This window comes from Monodelphis domestica, chromosome 5 (assembly GCF_027887165.1).
Source record: "Monodelphis domestica isolate mMonDom1 chromosome 5, mMonDom1.pri, whole genome shotgun sequence".
In the NCBI taxonomy this organism is placed as follows: Eukaryota; Metazoa; Chordata; class Mammalia; order Didelphimorphia; family Didelphidae; genus Monodelphis; species Monodelphis domestica.
The window spans coordinates 303,741,428-303,766,474 of NC_077231.1; the positions used below are offsets into that span (position 1 = coordinate 303,741,428).

The 25,047-nt window shown below is 41.1% G+C and overlaps 1 protein-coding gene across 2 annotated transcripts in view; it reads right to left on the reverse strand.

Annotated features, from left to right (window-relative positions):
* The window catches only part of GADL1 (glutamate decarboxylase like 1), a 216,951-nt gene that overhangs the window by 79,095 nt on the left and 112,809 nt on the right, over positions 1–25,047 (reverse strand). For both annotated transcript variants that reach the window (XM_007505216.2, XM_007505217.2), the window contains exons 12-13: positions 17,090–17,289; positions 8,964–9,015 (exon numbers count right to left, since the gene is read on the reverse strand). In XM_007505216.2, the coding sequence (XP_007505278.2) occupies positions 8,964–9,015; positions 17,090–17,289 (252 nt within the window). The remainder of the gene's footprint in view (positions 1–8,963; positions 9,016–17,089; positions 17,290–25,047) is intronic.

Genomic DNA, 25,047 nt, shown 5'->3' on the forward strand with positions numbered 1-25,047 from the left:
ACTCCTCAGGGCAGCCCTTTCCACCTTCAGATGCCTCTCATAGAATGTTGTTCTTTACATTAAGCCCAAATTGGCTTTCTTGTCATCGTCATCCTCTGGTCCTGACAAGTCTGACCTCCAAGGCTGTTGCTATATTGCTCCTTGGGGTAGCTACATGGATTAAAATTAGATGCTGAGCCTGAAGTAAAAAAGATTCATCTTCCTCTATTCAAATCCAGCTTCAGACACTTACTAGCTTTGGGACCCTGGCCAAGTCACTTAATTCTGTTTGCCTCAGTTTCCTCATTTGTAAAATGAACTAGAGGAGGAAAAGGCAAACCTTTACAATATCATAGCTATGTGACCCTGGCCAAGTCACTTAATCCTGTTTGCCTCAGTTTCCTCATCTGTAAAATGAGCTGGAGAAGGAAATGGCAAACTTTTCCAGTATCATAGTTATGTGACCCAGGCAAAGTCACTTAATCCTGTTTGCCTCAGTTTCCTCATCTGTAAAATGAACTGGAGAAGGAAACGGCAAACCTTTCCAGTATCTCTGCCAAGAAAATCTCAAATTGGGGTCCCAAAGAGTCAGACACAACTGAAGAACAAAATATTGCTCCCTATTTTCCAAATCTTTTTTTTTTTCTATAGTCAAAATATCACCAGGAATTTTAATGGATAGTTTTTTTCTGAAAGGATGTTTCTGGTCCCCTGACCATCCAGGCCAATCTCCTTCCTACCTACTGCAGTTTATGAATGTCCTTCCTTAAATGCATCGCTCAGATGGGAAGAGAATACTCCAGCTATGTTCTGATGGGTCCAGAGTACAGCAGGACCATAGTCCAGCCCACTTAAGTTCACATTGGCCCTTTCAGCCACTCACACTGCTCATTTATATGGAGCTTGCAGCCTACTCAAAGCCAAGGCTTTTTTTTGTTTTTTCCATGGGAACTGCTTTTCAGCCATATCTCTCACATCCTTCACTGGTGCCATTGATTTAAAAACAAAAACAAAAAACCTTCGGCATGGGATGCTGCATTTTCCCCTTCTAATTTCATCTAGCTAGCTTCAGTTCATTAGGCTGGCCTGCTGAAGCCTTTAGGGGACCTCAGTCCCCTGGTAAGATGTACTGGCCAGCCTTTCCACACTTTTATGTCGCCAGCAAGTTTGATAAATCCACATCTATGCCCTCATCTAAGTCATTGATTTAAATGCTGAACAGAACCAGGCCAAGGACAGAGCCCCGGGGCGCTTCAATAGAGAGCTCCCTTCAGGCTGACATTAATCCATTCATTAGCATTCCGTGGGCTCCATCAGCTCCAAACACACCCAGCCCAGAAATCATTCAGGCCCCCTCAATGGCAAGAGGGAGAGACTTTGTTAGACTCCTTGTGGACCTCTACTGTGGTGGCTTCATACCATTTCTTTCCAGGCTACTAGTGAAAGAGGAGTAGACTTGTGATATCATGGAGGCAACCAGTTATTCAGTCAGTCAACAAGCTGAAGGGCATCTAGGTGGCTCAGTGGATAGATCACTGGGCCTGGAGTTGGCAAGGCTGAATTCAAATCCAGACTCAAACTCTTATTAGCTGTGTAACTCTGGCCAAAGCACTTAAATCCTGATGGCCTCAGTTTCTTCATCTCTTAAATGAGCTAGAGAAGGAAATGGTACTTTATTCCAGTATCTTTGCAAAGGAAACTCCAAAACGGGGTCAGAGAGAGTCAGACACAACTGAATTAAATGAACGATAATAAGTTTAAGCACTAAAATGTATCAGGCACCAGCTGAGTGCTGGGTATTCAAAGGAAGGCAAAAACATAGTCCCTAAGAGAAAAAGACCTTCAACCAATATGTCAAGATCCATCCTTCCTTCCTTCCTTCCTTCCTTCCTTCCTTCCTTCCTTCCTTCCTTCCTTCCTTCCTTCCTTCCTTCCTTCCTTCCTTCCTTCCTTCCTTCCTTCCTTCCTTCCTTCCTTCCTTCCTTCCTTCCTTCCTTCCTTCCTTCCTTCCTTGCAATTTATAGTTTTAGTGAGTTGCCCAGAGAATTGGGAAGTTAAATGACTTGCCAAGGGTTACACAACCAATTTGTGTCAAACTTTAACTTGACCAAACTTGAACCCAAGTCTTTGCTGTCCTTGGGTTGCCTCTCTATCCACTGTAAAGATAATTTTAGTGTTGTGACTTCAATCTAAATTTAAATGGTCGCCAGGGAAAATCTCAAATAATAAAATACCCAAGTCAGCTGGAAATTTTATGGTGATTTAATTGATAGTGGAGGAGATTAAGGAGAAGGAAGAAGGAGAAGGAGTAAGGTTTTCTCCTGTCTGACTAGTACCGGGTAGGAAGATTAGAAGATCTAGAAAGTAAGGTTTTAGAGTGTGAAGGAGGAAGGAGTCAACCTGAACTCCAAAAGGGGCTCAGCCAAGATGCCCAAACCTGAATCAGCTCCAGGGCAAACTCACCGCCAAACTCAGACAGATAACTGCCACCACTCCAAGATGTTGGAATGCCTAGCACGCTACCAGGCAGAGTCACCTCTCCAGGGAAAGAGGGCAAAGCGAGCCAGAGACGTGCCTTATATAGACTGTTTTACATCACTCCTGCATCTCATCTGTACCAATTATAGCTTAGGTTGACTTAGGACAGCCCAGAGGTCTGTCCACTTTTTCTGCACATATGTGTTGAAGGCCATTTTTTTTAGATACTTAATCCTTGAGTTTGGTGCAGACCTTCCTAATCTTGTTAAACTAAGGAGGGTGGAGAAATGTAGAGTTCCCAAGACCTGATTCTGTTAGTCCAAGTATCTCTATTGTTATTGTTCAGGAAATAGCTAAATCAGATCTTCTAAAGTACAGTCTGATTAGGGTGGAATAGTTTTAAAGTTCACACCACTAATGCTTCAGCACAAATTTGCTCAGTTTATTGGAAAGGGAAATGGATCTGGTCCAGCATGCCATGTTCTTAATAACCCATGCTGGCCCCTCATCCCTTTCTAAGTGCTTATAAACTATTCATTTAATGATTCTCTCTGTTTTTTCTGTTCCCACCAGGGACTAGTATCAAGTTCACTGCCCAGTGGTCTCAATGATTGACCTTCCTGCCCATTCTGAAAGCCAGAGCAGCATTAGCACCTCTCTGGTCCCCCCTGCATAGCTCCTCTTCCATTAGCTCTATGATGTACAAGTAAGGGTGCAACAATCCCATCTGCAGTCTTTCAGCACCCAGGGATAACCAGACCCTAAAGAAGGCAAATTACAGTGACTAAGTAGCATCTGCTGGGATGCCTGCTCCTCTTTCCTCTCCAAGGGTCTGACTCCTGCATCCACGTCCCTCTGTGGTATTGATTCCTGAATCTCCCTTGTGAGCAAACCCCACCTCAGACTCCTATTTCCTTCCCAGTTGGCTCTTCTTGATTTGACTTTGGTTTGTCAGGTTTGACTTGAGTAGACGGCAAGCAGTGTGAGGAGCTGAAAGGGCCAATGTGAACCTCATTAGGCTATACTATCTATATAATATATATATATATATATATATACTATATATTGTATATACTATAATATGATATTATTTATGCTATATATAATATATACTCTAATATAATATTGTATATACTATATATAATATATACTGTATATTAAACATATTCTAATGTAATATTATATATACTATATATTATATATACTCTAATATAATATTAGATATGCTATATATGATATACTCTAATATTCATATACATAATGACATCTCCCTCAATGGAGATATATAAGCAGGTCGTAACAGTCCCTGGTCTTTAAGTATAATTTTGTCTTTCTTTGACCATTACACTTCAAGAGGTTTAAAGTATTGTTAGACTCATCTCCAATACCGGGAACATTCAGATGCTATTCAGATGTACTTCTTAGAGCTGAAAGAGGTCCAGACCCCTTGAAGAAATAAAACATATTCGATCTTTTCTGAATAAAGGGGATGAAACCAATGTCAGACTTGCTGAAAAGCTTTCAAAGTGAGTGTTTGGCAAAGTGTTTCAAGAGAGAATTGCTTTCTGGATGATGGTATATCTGGGAGGGAGGGAAGAGGTCAGAGGCATTCTCCACCAGGAAAAAAAATAACATCATTTATAGAGTTTTTATTGATATGCACTTAAGAGAGGATGATGGGACTAGAACAAATTGGTAATTTGTGACAAGTTGGTGGGAGGGAGGATGCTATCTGAAGCTAGAAGTGGGAAGGGAGAGGGAGGCTCGAGCCAATCAGTGGGACATGGGTCAGTTGTCAAATGTCAATAATGATTGGATGAGGTCAGGTCTAGAGAATGATGCAACATAGCAAGAAACCAGCAAAGATGGGAATTCAGGAGACAAAGTGTGCAACCCAGGGCTAGGGAGGAAACAGAAGCAGAAATACTGGGTGGAACGATGGAGAAGAGTCAAAACTCAGACTTCAAACTGCCCTGTTTTACTATCCAAGACACTTGATTCCATTGTGCATTATTTTTGCTTATTTGTTTTTGTCTTATTCCCAACTGGACTTGAAGCACCATGAAGGCAGGGGCTGAGTCTTAGCTGAAGTTTGCACTTCTACAACACCCAGGACTCTGCTATGCATCCAGTAGAGACTTAATAAATGCTGAATTGACTTGAAGGGAATTGGAACAGATGTTAAAACAAAAACTAGTCCAGAGACGGATTCTTATTATTAGATGAATGGACTAAAAGGGTAGGAAAGTAGAGAGAAAGACCAAAGAAATAGAGGCTAAATAGATAATAACTGACATTTATTTTATACTGTTATACAGAGACGTCTTTAAATAGAAGACTTCTTGTTGGCCCCATCCCTTCTTAAAATGGTACCTGTACTTGGGTTTAATTTCATAATAATAATGATTATTATCTTATATCACTCTAATCTCATCTCATTTGAGCCTTCCAAGGACAATGTTAGATCAAGTCAATAGTTATTATTAATTCTATTTTTCCTATGAGGCCAGTGAGAGGCTAATTGATGTGTCTGGAGCCACATAAATTAGTAAAAGCTCAAGGCAGGATTCGATTCTAATGCCAGTGCCTGTTCCATCCACCACTCTGCCTTTTACTATTTGGATGCCATTTAAAGTCCCTCCAACTAGAAGCTTCTGATTTAATTCAACATGCATTTATTAGGCACTGGCTCTATCCACTGAGTTACCTCGCTACCCCTTGCCATATAAGTTCTAATGATGATGATGATGGTGAGAGTTGTGGCTGGTACCATGTTGGCTTGTGGGGGACACAAAGACAAAAATGGAAACATGTCCTTCCTTTAAGTAAAGACTTACATCCTACTGGCTATTGCTACAAATACAGAAACACAGGGAAAAAGAACACCCAAGTGGAAACAGCCACAATGAGCTGGAAATGAAGCCTCGGAATGATAGTAGAAGAACAAAAACACCTACCAAGAGATCTGCTCAGAATCGCAAATCAAACACCGAAAATTAAAGATGTGGTTTTCAGGGGCCCTGACAATAATGTGTGTTTCCTCTGAAATGATAACCTCCTTTGCTGTCAAGATAATATGCATTATTCTTGCTTCTGACAGTAAAAGGGGGAAAAAAATTCAAGTACTCTGCTCTCCACTTTGAGAGCAGCTCCATACAGTGTTTTCAATATTTCTCTTGACACCCTCAGCCTTAGAGCCTTAACTACAACCTAGAAAACAGCAACTATTACAGCTATTAGCCTTTCCTTAAAAAAGCAACTTTCAGTTACACCAAGTGTATTTCCCAAAGAAGAGGAAGCCACTCACATTATCTGTCCACTTTACTATGGGAAAATGCAGGGGAAAAGTGATTTTAACCATTCAAGGCAGGGGCTTACCCTCCATGCCTTCCCTCCTTTCTTCCTTCATTTCTTCCTTCGTTTCTTTCTTTCTTTCTCTCTCTCTCTCTCTCTCTCTCTCTCTCTCTCTCTCTCCCCTTCCTTCCTTCCTTCCTTCCTTCCTTCCTTCCTTCCTTCCTTCCTTCCTTCCTTCCTTCCTTCCTTTCTTTCTTTCTCTCTCTCTTTCTTTCTTTCTTTCTTTCTTCCTTCCTTCCTTCCTTCCTTCCTTCCTTCCTTCCTTCCTTCCTTCCTTTCTTTCTTTCTTTCTTTCTTTCTTTCTTTCTTTCTTTCTTTCTTTCTTTCTTTCTTTCTTTCTTTCTTTCTTTCTTTCTTTCTTTCTTTCTTTCCTTCCTTCTTTCTTTCTTTCTTTCTTTCTTTCTTTTCTTTCTTTCTTTCTTTCTTTCTTTCTTTCTTTCTTTCCTTCCTTCTTTCTCTCTCTCTCTTTCTTTCCTTTCCTTCTTCTTCTTTCTTTCTTTCTTTCTTTCTTTTCCTTTCTTCTTTCTTTCTTTTTTCTTTCTTTCTTCTTTCTGTCTTTCTTTCATTCTTTCTTTCTTTCTTTCTTTCTCTTCTTTCTTTCTTTCTTTCTTTCTTTTCTTTCTTTCTTTCTTTCTTTCTTTCCTTCCTTCCTTCCTTCCTTCTTTCTTTCTTTCTTTCTTCTTTCTTTCTTTCCTTTCTTTCTTTCCTTTCTTTCTTTCTTTCTTTCTTTCTTTCTTTCTTTCTTTTCTTTCTTTCTTTCTTTCTTCTTCTTTCTTTCTTTCCTTCTTCTTTCTCTCTCTCTCTCTTTCTTTCCTTCTTTCTTTCTTTTCTTCTTTCTTTCCTTTCTTTCTTTCTTTCTTTCTTTCTTTCCTTTCTTTCTTTCTTTCCTTTCTTTCTTTCTTCTTCTCCTTCCTTCCTTCCTTCTTCTTTCTCTCTCTCTCTCTCTCTCTCTTTCTTTCCTTTCCTTTCTTTCTTCTTTCTTTCTCTTCTTTCTTTCTTTCTCTTCTTTCTTTCTTTCTTTCTTCTTTCTTTCTTTCTTTTCTTTCTTTCTTTTCTTCTTCTTTCTTTCTTTCTATCTTTCTTCCTTCCTTCCTTCCTTCCTTCCTTCCTTCCTTCCCTCCCTTACGTTCTGACTTAATATTAATATAGAAAAAAAAAGGTGTTAGGCAAACAGAGTTTAAGCGACTTGCCCAGAATCACAAAGGTAGGAACAAGCTGCCTCTTCTCCATTCCCTTTCATAGCCATCCAGTTGAGCATGTTCTCAATATACTGGGAAGGAAATTCTTTGTTATATTGTGGATACCAATGCAGCAAGGAAGCTTCTCACAAACACTAGAGGACCAAGCTAGAGCCCTGATCTTCCGTCAACCAAATTCAACAACCATGTTGTTACTTTATTACAACTGCTAGGTAAAGGGAAGGCACCTTTTTTAGTGTAATATGTGACATTAACGTTTTCTCTATTATTTTTTTATACTTTTCGTCGGTCAACAAAACAATAACTCAATCCTTGATTTGTAGAACTGGAAAGATTTCCAAGATGGAAAGACATTGGTGCCTCACAAGCCTGTAGGAGCCAGCTTTAGTATGCCATTGCATACAGGGCATACATAGATCAAAATAAGGCGGCCCTCACCTCATCTTAAAAGTTGTATGCTCAATTTATTATTGTCACTATTATGTTTGTTCAGTCATTTTTCAGTCGTGTTTGACTCTTTGTGACCCTATGAGGGTTTTCTTGGCAGAGATAATAGAGTAGTTTGCCATTTCCTTCTCCAGCTCATTTTACAGATGAGGAAACTTAACACAGTTGAGTGACTTGCCCAGGGTCATATAGCTAGTAAGTGTGCAAGGCTAGATTTGAACTCAGGAAGATAAGTTTTCCTGATTCCAGGACCAGATCTCTGTCCATTGTACCATCTAGATGTCCTGTTACTATTCTGTACCTTATTATTTTAGTAATAACTGAGAGACAGGGCAAGGTAGAAGGCAGATCCTTCCCCTTACACCAGTTCTGAGTGAGGAAGAGAAGGTTCAAGTTTTGCCTGTCATATCCTAGCTTTGTTGCATGCATACCATTAAGACATCTAGCCTCTTAAGTGCCTAGGCAATTCTCTAAGACTAAGGGCCATAGAAGAACTGCTGATCTGCATTAGAGGCTTAAAGAGGTAGAGCTTGGAGGATCTGCAGAGGTCATCTATTTGACTCCTTCATTTTACAGATGGCAAAACTGAGTCTTAGAGGGGTTAATTGATTTGCTCAAGGTCAAAAAAGTAATTAAAGTCAGAGCCAGAACCTAAATCATGTTCTCTGACTCCGAATTTCATCCCTCATTGCATCATACCACCATCAGCAGAGGCAGTTTCCATGCTGGAAGGTACTTACCATGATGGAATCACAGGACAGGAACAACAACAACACCCCCCCACCCCCACCACTCAAAATCCCTCAATAGCATCATCACATGCGTGTACAGTGCTTTACTCCCAGCACCTTGATTATTATTGCCCTTATTTTACAAATATGGAAACTGAGGATGGAGGAGGTGGTGAGTTCCTAGAAGAGTCAGAACTCCCAATCCAGGGTTTCTGACCCTACGATCAAGGTTTATCCCAGTACTCCATATCCCCTTCCATGTTAAATCACAAAAGAACATATTTATATTCTGTTATTTATTTCTTAAACTCAGCCAACAAAAGAATCTCCATTTTTCTGTTGCTGAGATCTGCGGGAGTGGGAAGGGGGAGTAATTCACTCCTTTAAAAGCAAAAGGAGGAATGACAATTATTTTCTCTTCACTTAAGGATTTCCATCTTAACAGATTTTCCATACTTTTTCAGCCTGGGCAGCCAGGAGTCAATAAGCAATTTGTATATCATCATGTCATAATTTATTCTGCAGAATCCCTGGTAATTATTAGTGACCACTTTGATTTCCACTGCTTAAAAGCATGTGTGTGTTCTCAGTTGATCCTACAAAGAGGAAAAGTATTCACTAATAGAGTAAATTAACATAATGGACTCCCTGAATTAAGCTAATGATTGATTTCCACCAGCTACAACCCCAGCAAAGAATAACAGATGAGAAAATTGCCACCTTTATCCTTGTTGATTGACAAAATCACTAACACAACAAGCCTATGTTGACTTACCTCTAAAAGCAGTCGGAATCCTTCTCTCTTCTTAATTTCCTCTACAAGGTACCTGTAATTAAAAAGCACAACTGCATCAGAAAGAGAAACCCCAAAGCCAGCAGTATTTTAGGCCCAGGATATAATCGTGATGGCTGAGTCTTTTCTGTGAACATTATCATAGATTTAGAACAAGAAGAGGCTTTAGAAGCCATTGATTCTGACCATCCCATTTTGCAAATAAGGAAACTCAAGCTCAATGTCAGATAGCTGATACCTTAGAGGATATTTGAACCTAGATCTTTCTGATTTCAAGGCCACGATTCTATCTATTACATGAGACTGGCCCACCAATGTATAGATACATTATTTCAGAAAACATGCATTGGTATGTAATTTAAACAATTCCAAGATTTCCTGGAAGGTGAGGGAGATGGAGCTTTTGTCCTCATTGGAAAAGGAAGATAATTTAAGTCACCCTCTGGGGTGAGATTAATAGGCTTCAAGATTAGGATTATCAAATTCAAGATGGCAGGACACTTCAAAGTTTAGCAGAAACTTCAGTTGAGGTCCTGGACTAGAACTCTAGAAGTTCTGATACTGCCAAGACACCTAGGATTGAGTCTAGGTTGCCACTGACTCCCTGGAGGACCTTGGGAATGTATAGGCAGACTGATGGGTCTTACAGGTCTTTTCTATCTCTAAAATTCAGTGGCAGGATGGAAAAGCCCTGCTCTGCCTTCAATCTCATTCTGGGACAGTAGACATTTAGGATTGATTGAATAATTGATAAAAGAGAATCATCCCCAACTGGATCAGCCATGTTTAGATCTAAACTGTTTTAAGTTTTTAAAACATTATTCTGAGAAGGGTTCCATAAGCTTCACTAGACAGACAGAGGGGTCCTTGATAAACATAAAAAAAGGTGATGGATGCCTGACCTCGATGATGTCTAAGCTTCCTTCCAGATGTTCTATGGGTCTTCTGCCTGTAACTTCAAGAAATGACCTTGCCTTTCCCCGGTGCCTTGGTTCCCCAAGCTTGACTACAACCACTCTGGCCCCTTTCACTCTTTACCCACCCCCAGCAGTCTTCATCATTTCATTAAAGGATTTACCCTTGGGTGTATGGACCCACTCAAGGCTTCTGCAATCTGCCATCTGTATCTCAGCACAGACCTGGGCTTGCATGATTCATCACAGACACACACCTGGGTATGGGTGTCCATAGCATGGGTGATTTGCAGAGAGAAGGAAGGGAAGGAAAAGGCAAAAAATGAAGAATGATGAGCCATTCTGTAGCTTTCTGCCCCTCCCCAGCCACAGAAACACAGCTCCTGCCACAACATCCACAACACGTTCCAGCTAACCTTTTCTCTGCTGGCAACAAGTCCCTTCGTCTCCATGTGAGTCAATGGAGGACATTCCAGTGTTGCCGAGATTGCAGGCCCAGGGAATAGATAATGAGACCCTGAGGACCAGCGCTGAGGAGAGCTGCTGAGTTGTTTGTTGTTGCTACAAAGACTGATGCCCATGATTCTTCAGTGTGCAGCTTTAAAAATCACCCCATGGCGAATACCCATTTAGCCTGATTGCCGCGACAGACCACAGCAGGCCAGCCTCCCCAATGGGTAGCTGCAAACATGGCAAAATGCTTTTGTTTTTCTTTCCCTGCTGAAACCCAGCAAGCTCAATTCTCTGTCTTGTATCAAGCAGAAGCGGCATTTTCCAACCTGTGGAGTTGTGGACTCTTTTCCCATGGAAATGAAGTGAGCATAATGTAGAGGAAAGAGTGCCATGAGTAGTGGGCACAACAAGGGACCCTGAGTCAGGAGGGCTTGAGTTCAAATTCTACTTTGGATACTAGTTATAGGGCACTGACCAAGTCAAGAGTGGACTTGATGGTCTCTTCCAGTTTAAATGTATGATCCTATGATTTGGAGTCAGAAGACCTGGCATCAAATCCTAGTGTGCTGGCATGCATCAACTTGATACAATTACTAAGTAGTGCTTCAGTTTCCTTATCTATAAAACAAGAGAGAAGCTGGACTTGATGCCCTCTAAGATACTTTCTACCTCCAAATCAATGATCTTATGAGGTCATGATTTGGAATCAGAAGACCTAAATTTGAATGAAACAACAGGTCTGAACACCAAAGTAATGAAGATAATGCTACTTCTACTCTCTTTATTACACCACTGGTGAAAGAGGAGCTTTGGCTCTAAAGAGGGAGACTCTCCATCCAAAACCCACCTCTGGCACTTCCTAACTATGTGACCTTAGACAAGTTGTGCAACTGCCTTGTGACTCAGTTTCTTTATCTGTAAAATGAGCAGGTAGGTCTAGATGGTTTCTGATGTCCTTCCAGATCCAGATCTGTAATGATTTTAATACCTGATAGGAGAATTTTACTTCCTGGCCCCAACCTACCTGCTCCCAAAACATCCAAGAAATGAAAATGAGTGGTGGTGTGAGGAGGTCATCAGTAAGCAATTATCAAGGTGGGTGTCATAATGATTACTTAAGCAATGGCTGAAGACAATCCATCCCACCTTTGTAAATGTCCTTTCTTTTTCTCTCCCTTCCTCCCTCTTTTCCTCCCTCTCTCCCTTCTTCCTTCCCTCTCTCCCCCCCTTCATTCTTTCCTTCCTTCCTTCCTTCCTCCCTCTTTCCCTTCCTTCTCCTTCCTTCTTCCTTCTTCCCTCTCTCCTCCTTCCTTCCTTCCTTCCCTCTCTCCTCCCTCCCTTCCTCTCTCCCTTCCTTCTTTCCTTCCTTCCTTCCTTCCTTCCTTCCTTCCTTCCTTCCTTCCTTCCTTCCTTCCTTCCTTCCTTCCTTCCTTCCTTCCTTCCTTCCTTCCTTCCTTCCTTCCTTCCTAACAACTCTAAGACAAAAGGGTAAGGGCTAGGCTAGGCAAACAAGATTAAATGACTTACCCAGGGTCACACACCTAGGAAATATCTTAGGTCATGTTTGAATTAAGGTCCTGACAACTCCAGGCCTGGCTCTCTATCCACTGAACCACCTAGCTGCCCCCTACTAATTACTTTCTAGTTTTTAATCTCCTCCTGATGCTTCTTCATATTCAGACTATTCTTTAGTTCCTAGGCTACACTGGTGAGTTTAAGAATAGTGACCCAGCAAGGACCTTGAAAATCATTTAATCCAGCACTTCTCACAAAGCACACAATGAGTTTCACTTGGTGAGGGTAGAATCAGATGAAGCCTGTACTTTACAGTGCTAGTCTCCCATTAATGAATGGAACTTGCAAATTAAATCCCCTTTAAACAAGTCTCCCACAGTATAGACAACTTTCAGGTTGCCTCAATTTCTCCTGGCAAATATATAGTTATATATTGACTTAGTGGATGGAGTGCCAGACTTGGCTTCTCAGGGAGTGTTTTCAAATTTGACTTCAGACATTTACTAGCTTGGTGATCCTGGGCAGATTACTTAACCCTGTTTGCCTCAGTCTCCTCTTCTGTAAAATGAGCTAGAGAAGAAAAAGATGACCAAGTTCAGTATTTTTCCAAGACAACCCCAAGTGGAGTCATGAAGAGTTGGACATGATTAATAAAAAAATAATAATAATAAGGACCTGAGTTCAAATCCTATCTTTCACATATTCTGGATGAGCAAATCTAGATAAGACACTTAACTTCTCATTTCTTTAGAGAAATCTCTAAGACTAGAAATTGCAGAGGTGTTGACATGCATTGGAGAGGGAATTTCTTGACTGGGAAGCTCCCTAGACCAATGGTGTCAACTTAAATGGAAAGGGGGCCACTAAACCAAACATAAGGATCCCTATAGTCATAGAGTATTTTAAAATTTAATGTTTTGGTTTTGTGTTTTTATTTAAATAGTTTATTTAAATATTTAAATGTATTTAAATATTTAAATGTAATAATATTTGAATATCAACAAATATTTAAATATTTTCCAAATTACATTTTAATTAGGTTTATGCCAAAGTAGGGCAGTGTGTTTGCTATCTCTGCCATAGACCACTGAAATCTCAGGTCTGGTCCATATCCTTCATGTCCATGGATAAATCAGACATTCATCTAATTCAGTTGCTCTTTAATTCCTGCTGGGGAGCTGAGAGAAAGAGTTTTTAGGACTCTATACTGGGCAAATTAAAGAAATATTTCCTGAAACAACTGGGGAGAATTTCTCTTGCAAATACCCATCCGTCATTCTCCCAGGAGAATGTAAGCTTCTTGGGGTCAGGGACTGTTTCATTATTGCCTTACTATCTCTGGTTTCTAGAACATAGCAAGCAACTTTTTGTATTAAAATGAATAGGGCTCATCAGTCTGTGTTCTGGACCCCTTTGGCAGTCTGGGATGGTGAAACCCATGGATCCCATCTCAGGATGATGCTTTTAAATGCTTATGTAAAAACAAAACAAAACAATTTCATTACAAAGGAATTTCAAGTGAGAGAGGAAGCCAATTGTTGAAAGGCAGCTATCAGGAGATTCTCTTGAATGGTCCAAATCTTAGGTCAAACATCCAGAGTCTTGTCCAAAGGCACAGAAATTATTCTTCAGAATGAGCACAGAGAGGAGAGAAAGGAAACCCTACGAGGTAAGTATTCTAAAAAGTGGTCAGTGGAAAGAAAAGGGCCCCTTTAATCATAAGGTCAAGAGACTAGCTCCTAAATTAAGGCAAGTCTAAATTCAGTAACACTGAAATATTATCACCAAGGCATCAGCGTAATCCCAATTGTAACTATGGGGGGTGGGGGGGAAGGAGGCACAGCTGGTCAAAGAGTTAAGCAGCCTGGCAAAGTGCCCAGGGAAACTGGCAGCTCATGACCCAAGGGGAAGCTGCCAGAGCAATTGCCACCGGGTAGAATATGCCTTCTCCTTGACACATTAGCAGGGTTGAAGGAACAATGTCCCTTTCACTTAGAAATGAGCTTGGGTAAATCTTTGCTATCAAAAATGGGGATCTCTCTATTCTGCATCCAGGGGAGCCTGCTCACCTTGGCCCAGCAGGCTGCAGGGAAATAACTTTTAACTACCTGCAGGAAGAAGTATCAGCTGATGAAGGAGGCAGTCAGCCAGAGGAATAACCCACTTGGCCCCAGGTACAAATGGGTACTCTGGGACAAAAGAAAAGCTTGGCCCAGAATGGAGACGTGTCTAGAGCTTCCTTGGGAAGGTAGACCACCTTCTGAGCAAGTTAAAAATACCAGCAGAATACTGAAAAGGAAACCTCTCCAAGACACCTTCCAAGACTTTGTCATTTAATATCCCTGAGAAGAGAGACTCCTTAAAGGGTGGTTGTGCCCTTTGGGTTGGCACTGGGCACTGGCAGTGGGACCACAGTATGCTTTGGGCTCGTGTGAGGAATGAGGCATCGGGTGTCAAGTACATGAGAGGTTAAGGCAGGTAGCTGGTTATAATTTGCATTTGGAAAAGGGGAAATTCTTTTCCAAGAATTGATGCCTAGGTCACAGAGCCCACAGCTGCATTCACTAAAATGTGCAGGAGATGAGGGGAGAGTACTGGGCAAAGAGCCAATGAACTTGGCTCTGCTTCTAAGGAGCTGTGTGATTGCTGAGCATATCCCCAAGCCTTAATGTTCCTCATCTGTAAAATGGGATATTAATTCCTGTCATCCTGCATCATAGAACTGTTGGGCAGATAGAATGGGACCACACAGAGACTTTTCAGACACCCTGCATAGCACTTTGAAGCCTGAAAAACATTTTAGTTATATATCATCTGATTGGTTCCTGACAACAACCATGTGAGGTGGATGCTATTATTATCCCCATTTTACCATTGAGAAGAATGAACCTGAGAGAAGTGTGTTGTCCAGAATCATACAGTTAGTAAATGGCTGAGACAGGATTGGAACTCAGGTCTTCCTGACTCCACAAACAGCATTCTAAACACCACAACACATTATTCAAGAATAGAGTTGGTTCTGAGGTACCACGTCACACATAGAAGGTTGGCTAATATGACAGCAAAGGAAAGTAATACATGTTGGAAGGGATGTGACAAAATTGGGACACTAATACATTGCTGGTGGAGTTGTGAATTGGTCCAACCATTCTGGAAGGCAATTTGGAACTATGCCCAAAGAGCACTAAAAGACTGTCTGCCCTTTGATCCAGCCATACCACTGCTGGGTTTTTACCCTTAAGAGATAACAAGGAAAAATATATGTATAAAAATATTTATAGCCATGCTCTTTGTGGTGGTGAAAAACTGGAAAACGAGGGGACGCCCTTCAATTGGGGAATGGCTGAACAAATTGTGGTATATGTTGGTGATGGAATACTATTGTGCTAAAAGGAATAATGAACTGGAGGGATTCCATGTGAACTGGAACAACCTCCAGGAAGTGATGCAGAGTGAGAGGAGCAGAACCAGGAGAACATTGTACACAGAAACTGATACGCTATGGTACAATCAAACATAATGGACTTCTCTACTATCAGCAATGCAATGATCTAGGACAATTCTGAGGGACTTATTAGAAAGATGCTCTCCACATCCAGAGAAAGAACTGTGGGAGCAGAAACACAGAAGAAAAACAACTGCTTGATCACATGGTCGATGGGGATATGATTGGAAATGGAGATTCTAAGCAATCACCCTGGTGCAAATATCAATAATATAGAAATGGGTCTTGATCATTGACACATGTAAAACCCAGTGGAACAGCTCATTGGCTATGGGAGGGGGGGAGAAAAGAGGGGAGGGAAAGAACATGAATCCTGTAACCATGGAAAAATATTCTAAATTAAATTAATTAATTAATTAATTAAAAAAAGAATAGATTTGGTTCCTAATCTGTATTGCTAAGTATTTTTTTAAACCAGAAAATCCCTCTGCCAATGAAATCTCATTGATTTCTACCTATGAATATGTATGTGTATGTATTTCTGTTTAGAAGTACATCCATGTATGTATACATAAGAAGAAATCTGAATATAGAATGACTGAAGGCAATAAAACCAACCTGGGAAAGAGGTGAACTTGAATTATCATTAGATAATTATCTCCAAGGGGCTGAATCAATCCCCATTCAGGCATAAGCATTCAAAAGAAAAATATATGTGGCATCATAGGAATTATCATTATAAAGTCCCAGAGGACTCATCAGGACTAATTACTTCAATTTACTGATAAGGGGATTGATATGGGAAGGGACTTGTCCAAGACCACGTGGGCATCAGATAGTGGAGCAAGGGAGATGCTTGTAATCCAGGGTCCTCCCCACCCTTCTCCAATGCCAATTTGAGCTCTATTTGAAGCCCGTGGGACAGCGTAGGAAGGAGGAACTAGACCATAACTGTACGTTTCTAGGATTTTTTTTTACTATAAGGTAATATAAGGCATCAACACATCATTTGCGGCCAGTAATCAGTGTTCTTGGATACAGAGATATTTTCCGGATCCCTCCCAAACCTTCAGAAGCATCCATCCTAAATGCTGTTCCCAGAGGGACACAGCCAGATCTAAAGCTTTAGCTCACATTTTAAAACTCCCATGCGAGTGATGTTCCAGAAATGATAAGTTCAAATACATAAGGAAAATGGCCTCCCTGAAACTCTTAAAATCTTTCTTTTCACAATCTGTTCTCATCAAAAACTTCTGAGTGCTGACTAGGGCATCTCATTGGACATCTCTCCTGGCAAAAGGGGACATCTTCAGTTTCAAAATAGGTTAATAACTGATCAGATGCTGAATTTTATTTTATACTGGATCCAGTCATTAAAATCCTTGGGAATTGGATTACACCAGATGGAAACTAGGGCAGCATGATATAATAATAGCTATGTTATATTAATTATATCACATGATTATTATTTTTTTAAAACCCTTACCTTCCGTCTTAGAATCACTACTGTGTATTGGCTCCAAGGCAGAAGAGTGGTAAGGGCTAGGCAATGGGGGTCAAGTGACTTGCCCAGAGTCACACAGATAGGAAGTGTCTGAGGTAAGATTTGAACCCAGGATCTCCTGACTCTAGGCTTGGCTCTAGCTACCCATTGAGACAGGCTTCCATCCTCCAGGCCAATGCTCCACAAGGGCTTCTAGTGGCCACTCTGTTCCTCTTTGACATTGCCATGTCACAATTTGTGACCACAAACACTCATCCAAATGCACACACTAGCGTACCTTGCTAGTGCAAGAGCCCGGTTCACTCTTTCCTCAAGTCCCAGCGTCCCCAGGGCTTTCCAGGTCATCCAGAACTTGAATGCATCAGGCCGGCGGCTGCACTGGATAGACTTGTCACCTGTGTCATAGCTGACGTCATAGAACTTATCTTGTTGGAATAGGTAAGATGCCTTTGCGGAGTAGCATCTTTTAAGGAGGTCCTGTTGGGAAAGAGAAAGGGGAGCTCCTTTAAGGATCATTTTTGTTCATTGTTAGCAATCAAGCAAAATGGGACATTTGAGTACTTTTGGTGGTCTTCACACCAACTCTATGTATCTTGTATGCACCTATTTAATTTAGTCTTTCCCACAAGAGTGTAAGCTCCAGGAGGGCAGGGACTGTTTCTCCTTACCAAGTGACAATGCTAACTCTGGTAGTGGTGCTTGGATGCCGCCATTTTGAAAGATCTGAAGAGAATGGAAGTCACTGATATACCAGAAAGACTTCCATAGGCTCTAGATCTGAAAATACTTAATTTGGGAAAATTCTGTACCTTCTACATACTTATAACCCAAGTCTGTGATTTTATCAGTTTAGACAATTTCTTGTAAGGGAATACCCTTTACCAATTCAATTCAACAACTGTTGGGCAACTAGCAGTCTTTTTTTTTTCACTTAGATAATACTTTTATTTTTTTAATTTATTTTTTTATTTGACCATTTCTAAACATTATTCATTAGAGACAAAGATCATTTTCTTTTCCTCCCCCCCACCTCTCCCATAGCTGATGCGCGATTCCACTGGGTATCACATGTGTTCTTGATTCGAACCCATTTCCATGTTGTTGGTATTTGCATTAAAGTGTTCATTTAGAGTCTCTCCTCAGACATGTCCTCTCAAGCAACTAGCAGTCTTAAAGAGTTGTGTGGGGCACTGAGGTGTGAGGTTGACTTGTCCAAGGTCACACAAACAGTATATGGCAGAGAGAAGATTTGAATGAACCCAGGAACACCAAGATCAGCTCTCTCTCTCTTCTCATTCATAGTTTTTCAGTTTGTCAGTGACAAAAGAAAGGATACAAACCCATTTTCTTCCCAATCCCACAATGAAATGAATGCTGTTCAATCATGTATGACTTTTCGTGACCCCATCTGAGGTGTTCTGGGCAAAGATCCTAGAATGGTTTGTCATTTCCTTTTCCAACTCATTTTACAGATGAGAAAACTGAGGTCAACAGGGTGAAGTGACTTGCCCAGGGTCATCCAGCTAGTACATGTCTGAAATCAGATTTGAACTCAGGAAGATTGAGTCTTCATGCCCCGGACTCTATTCACTACACCACCTAGCTATCCAATTCATGCAAAAACACAACAAACAAATCACCTGCACATACATACTGGGAGAAAAATATCTGATGATGAAACAAAGAAAACTTAAGCCAACTGTGAATGATTTCTGACTTCTCTAACTTTCTTCATAATCTTCATCATAATTCTTCATATTTTACCTTCTTTAACATTTTCTATATTTTCCAGATTTCATCATCTAATATTTGGATTTAATTCTTATTTATTCAGAAAGAGGGGACCACAGATGTTAGTTCTCTCCACTTTCTCAAAAACAGAGTCTACACTTCATTTTCCCACCACCCCAACTTCCTAGCTCCCTCCGATTTTGAAGATGTTCCTAGCAAGTCTACTGAAACCACTCGCTCAAAGGCCACTGTGATATTTTTAACAGCAATTCCAACAGCTTTTTCTGTCTCCTCTCTCTTTGACCTCTTACCAACATCTGTTACTTCTGACAAGTCCTTCCTTCTGAATGCTTCATTGAAACAGACACTCTACTCCCTTGGTCCTACTCCTCATCTTTCCCTTCACTGGATGCAGATGGCAACCAGCCCCAAAATTATAATCTTATGGAGTTGTTTGAAGATTCCAGAGTGTGTGACTTGTCCATGGCCACACAGCAACTACCTATCAGAAAGAGGATCTCAGTCCTTATCTTCCTAATTCCAAGCCCAGTGTCCCCTCTTTGCCCTGCTGCTCACCCTAATTCAATCCTGGTTTTGATATTCTTCCCATCACCTGGTCTCACAGCCTTGATGTTACCTCTGATGACATCAAAGCACCTGCTCTTGCTTCTTATCCTTTTGTTTCTCTACTTCCATCTATTTCTTTCCATCCTATGGCTGCTACTTATCTTAGTCAACCCTCCAAATCTAGGCAGCTAGGAGAGTTTCCTCCCTAGTCTCTTTACCTCCAGTTTCTTCCTCTCCCCCAATCCAACCCAATGAACATTGCCAGATTCATCTTTCTAAAGGTCCGCTTTGAACCTACTGAACATTATTCATTTTCTGCCTAATAACAAGTTAGGTAAATACGTGCTTCATCTTGGACGTCATCTACTCCTTATCACAACTATCTGAGGCCATTGAGTCAACCCTTGACATTTTTCAGATGAGGAAACGGAATCTTGGAAAAATTAAATGACTTTCCCAAAGGCCCTCAGCTCTTACGAGAGAGCTAGGACTGGAAACCAGGACTTTCCCCCTAAATTTATTCATCTTTTCACTTCCCATGCAGTTTCCCTTGAACAAGGTTTACCAGGACTTCCATATTCTGACCTGAACCCATCTATACCTCCTCTCCACAAACTCTTTCATTCCAACCAAACTAGCATACTCAGCGCTCTCTGAAAACACCATGAAATATTATTGTTTCCATTTGCTCATGCCAAGAAGGCTTTTCGTTTTCCCTAGTCCTTACTTTTCTTTTTTTTTTAAACCCTCACCTTCCATCTTAGATTCAATACTGTGTATTGGCTCCAAGGCAGAAGAGTGGTCAGGGCTAGGCAATGGGGGTCAAGTGACTTGCCCAGGGTCACCCAGCTGGGAAGTGTCTGAGGTCACATTTGAACCTGGGACCTCCCATCTCTAGGCCTGACTCTCAATCCACTGATCTACCCAGCTGCCCCTTATAAGTCACTTTTAAAGAAATGCATGCCTAAGTACAATTAAATACCATCTGTATAAGAATCAATACTGTAAATTGGTTCCAAGGCAGAAAAGTGGTAAGGGCTAGGCAATGGGGGCTAAGTGATTTGCCCAGGGTCACATAGTTAGGAAGTGTCTGATTTGAACCCAGGACCTCCCATCTCTAGTCCTGGCTCTCAATCCACTCAGCTCCCTAGCTGCGCCCTCCACCCCAATCATTACTTTTCAAAGCTCAATTCAAGTTTCAACCTCTTAGTAATGTATACCCCATTGGTCTATTCTACAGTGATTTCTACATCTTTTCAACTCTTAAAGCATTTATTATTCATACCACTAATTTGGTCCTTAGCACCTGCTAATGCACTATCTCTCACCCTATATGGACTACCTGCCCACCAGCCCAGATCTCCACTTAGGTGTCCTAGCAGGAAGTAGCACTTCAGGATTCCTCCCACTTCCTCCCACATCCCCAGGGCTATCAGGCCAGGAGACTAAAAAGGCTCTATCAGACACCTGGCCACCAAGCCCTCTAGACCCCCATGCATTGTTATCTGACATGCTAAAATTTACTTTTTAAAGCTTTTAAAAATTTTATTATATATTTATTTTTAAATATTCTTTTCTTTTAAAGTTTTGAGTTCCAAATTCTCTCTCTCTTTCCTGGTGGCTCTCTACCGAGAAAGCAAGCAATAGGATATCAATTTATATGTGAAATCACGTAAAACATATTTCCATATTAGCCATTTTTGTAAAAGTTAGAAAAGTGAGAAAGTGACACTTTAATTTGCACTCAGAATTCATTGCTTTTCTCCCCAGAGGCGGCAGCACTTTTTCACTGAGTCCTTTGGAATTGACATGGATCACTGTATTGATCAGGGGAGCTAGGTCTTTCAGAGTTACATCATTGCTACAACCTTGCTGCTACCATGGACCAGCCCAATGCTCTTTAAGGGTTCTTAGGCCTCGCCATCTGCCCTACAGCTGCAGGCTTAGACCCACTGGGACTTTCCATCTGCCTCATAGTCAAAACTTTCTACATATCTGATTCCCCTGCTTGGAATGGCAACTTCTCTTCCTTTCATATTTGTATCTCACTGGCACATAGTGAGTCCATAATAAATGCACTTTCGTTCATTCATTCATTCATTCATTCATTCTATTCACATTTATCTTTTGGGGTCTCCTCTAGTAAGGTCTTGGAGGACAGGGGCTGTCTTCTCCCAGACTGCCCAGTGATGAACATGGCGCCTTGAAAAGAGCAGCCGCCAGTTGTCTATTTACTGTTGATGCTCATGAAGAGGACATTCTCTGCACTCACACCAGCCACCAGCCCTCAGGCTCAGATGGCATTTAGGCCATATGGAATAATTACAGCCAAGAATTTCACATTTGGTGCATCCCTCAAAATGGAATATTTCAAATGCACAATGTTTTTAGCCAGCTTTAGAGTCACTCCAAGATGACTGAGGTCTCCCCAAATTACATTCTTGGAAAAAAGGGAAAATATATGTGTAGAAGAAATTGAATTGCTTTATTTCATCGCCTCTGATGCGACATGGCCAAGAGTCATCGAATGCCAGCACCTCGGAAGAATCCAAGTTGTGGATCACCCGAAGGGCTATGGTAGACACAAAGAGGACACAACGCATCAGCCACTGTCAGTCAAGAATGACACAGGAGAGAAGCAGAATATAAAAGATGCTATTTGAGAGATTTATTGCCAGCAAAGAATATGGACTGGCCGTGTAGTGAGAGAGAAGGATGAGTGCTGGACAAGTGATGGGCTATCCAGCAAAGGCAAGGCAATCTTGGGCTGTTCCCAAGAAAAAGGAAACCCCTGCTTGGTTTTGCTCCTTCCCAAGGCAGACCCCATGTGTAGTAGGGTATTTGATTCAAGCAGCCCCACTTTAGGAAGCACATGGACCAGCCATAGTGTTCAGGGAAGGCAGACCAGGAAAAGGAAGGTCCTTAAGACCATGCCATAAGAGGATCAGTTGAAAGGAACTGGGATGTAGCCTGGAAAGGAGAAGGTTCAGACAATGGGAAGGGGGGACTATGAAAACCATCTCCAAGGACTTAAAAAGTAGACACACCATTAGGGACAGGTAGAAAAACAGGACCTGAGATTTCACTGATATAGGGAACTCCCAGGTGAGGAAATGTCCTTTCCCAAAGCAGGTTACTACCCTTTCTTCTTCTCTAGAGCTTTGATGTCATACTCAAATAGCAACATGGACTTGGAAAGCCATAAACCATTGTCTATTTTCTATTCTATCTTTATTTGCTTTGTTAAATACTTCCTAATTATATTTTAATCTGGTCCTGATAGCAATAGGCTGCTTGTGGTCCCCAAGTGTTGGCTCCTCTGATGTGGAGTACTGAGAGGTTAAGGGATGCCAGTCACTTACCCACACTCTCCAGGTCCTTCTTCAGAGACTGTGGCACTCCTTGACTCAGAGTCATTCAGCACCAGCACCATTCATCTAGCTAGTATCGAGTCAAAAGGGGAATTTGAATATGGAAGAGAGATTGAATTTGTTTTGTTTGGCCCCAGATGGCAGAACCAATAGCAATGGAAAGGAGATGTCATGGGGGGAAATTTTGGTCTAAAGTGGGAGAAGTTCTACCAGTTGAGCCTATTCCAGCATGAGCTAGTGGATTCTTCCTCATTGGAGGTCTTCGTGCAGTGGCTGGAAGGGCATTGATCCTGTGTACTGAAGGGGGTACCTTTTGGGGGTTATGTTTCAGGTTAGATGACCGCTGAGGCTCCTTTTAATGCTGAAATTTCTGGGATCCAGTAATAGCCATGCAATGTCAAGAAATCTAGAACTTCCTTACCCTTCTCCTTTCCCCACCCACCCCCACACTGAATGGATCCCTTGGGGAGAATCTATAGGACAAGTGAAAGAATTCCATAAGACAAAAAGGCATGAATGCAACTACGCCGTAAGAAGTGCCAAGCAGGTTCAAAGAAAAATCTACACGAAATGATGACGACTGAAATGAACAGAACATTGTATATAGCAACAGGAATATCGTTTGAAGAAGGACTTGTGGATGGCCCCTTCCTGAAGATCTAGCTTTGTATATACACATATCTCTTTGTCATCTGATGCCTTCTCTAATGGTGGGGGGAAGGGAGAGAGTTAATGGATAAATAAATAAATTTAAATAAAAGTAACCCATAAACAATCTTGAATGGGAAGAAGGGAAGAAATAAGCACTTTTATAGAGCCCACTACCTTCAAGTACTGGTATCCATCCCTTCCACATCATGGGGTTAGGGGCACAAAAACGCACGTACAATTTTTTGACTCTCCCTTTGTACCAGAGAAAACGTCTGAATGTTTTCTTTTTCTTTTATTCAGCATTTGCAGTAAAGGAAACATATATATATATATATATATATATATATATATATATGTATATATAATGTATATATAGTATTAAAAGATAAAATAGGTTGATATTATACAATATCACACATATATTTTATGAACTTCTGAGTTTCTAAACTTTCTCTGTGTCATCTGCTGACCTTTGTGTGTCATCTGCAGCTTCTGCAAAATTCCCATTTAATTTCTTATGCTGACCTATATAATATATCAAAAATGGGGAAAGTTGTGATGTGGAAGGAATACCTGTCCTTCACAAATATTACCTCATTTAATCCTTGAAATAACTCTAGGAGGTAGATGCTATTGTTATCCCCATTTTACAAACAAGAAAACTGAGGCAGACAGGTTGAGTGACTTTCCCAGGGTCACACAGCCAATAAGTGTCTAAGGCTGACTTTGAACTCAGGTCTTCCTGGCTCCTGACCCAGTCTTCAATCTACTGCACTGCTTAGCTGCCTCTAAGAATGGAAGAAAGTCTTTTATTTTTTATAAGCAAAAGATTATTATTGTCCTTTACTTTTCAACCACAGTCATTTCCCTGTACCTCCATTTCAAGTCACTGAACTCTTGTTGGTAACAAAGAAAAATATTTAAAAAAGACCAATTGAGCACGAGCCAGCTTCCATAGCTGCACTGCCCCACTGCTCCCCTGTTGTCATTAGCACTTCTCTGGGACCCAAATGGTCCATGAGAATGAAGGCTGTCTGCTCCCCAAACCTTTCCTTACCACGTCATTTCCCCAAACCAGAAGGCTAATTGATGAGAAATTCTCCACGAACAAGAGTCGAGACATCCCCCAAATGTTCCCTGTAGCCAGAGGGAAAATGACAATATTCTCATAGTTAGAGTGAAATGAAGAAAGCCCAGAAGGGTAAAGCATCTGCCCAGCCCTGAAGGATCTTCTCGATATACAATAACAGAAAGATGCAGAACTCATAGAGAATATTGTCTTTCATTGAAAAAAAATTCTGTCTTTTTTAAATAAAAAATTCTGTTCTTTTAAGATACTCCCCAAATCCCTGGTTTCCAGTTCATCTGTAGAATACACACAGAGACAGACACATGCACGCAAATCGGGAAATTCAATTATTGTTCCTAAATCTACCTTCAGTCTGGTTTGGTATTAAAAGTTCATAGCACGTAGAGTGAGGAGAATACACCCATCCCTCCCCTCCATGTGCATTATGGTTAGTGATGTGTTTATCCTGCATCAAAACAGAAAAATAAAAACACCCCCCGCCCCCAGCCATGGTTGCTTGGTCTTGTGCGGGCAAGTACCACTGGCCTTTGCTACAATTCCCTCCCCTGAAAACAAATCTAAGCCAGGTAGGCAAATGAAGAAGGCCAGAGCCAATAAAGCATGTTCCAGGGTAAATAATGGGCTGCTGCGTATGGCCCTGCTAATTTCTTCTTGGTGAACATTCTCCCTGCCTTGTGAAGGTTCCATAAAGAACAACTGGAGGGTTGGGACTTGTTCTTCAGAAAACAAATGATTAGCTTGCTTATCCCTCCCCACCCAACTCCCTCCCACCCAAAGTGCCTGCTGTGCATTTTATTTCACATTCTGGTATTAAAATGGATGAGG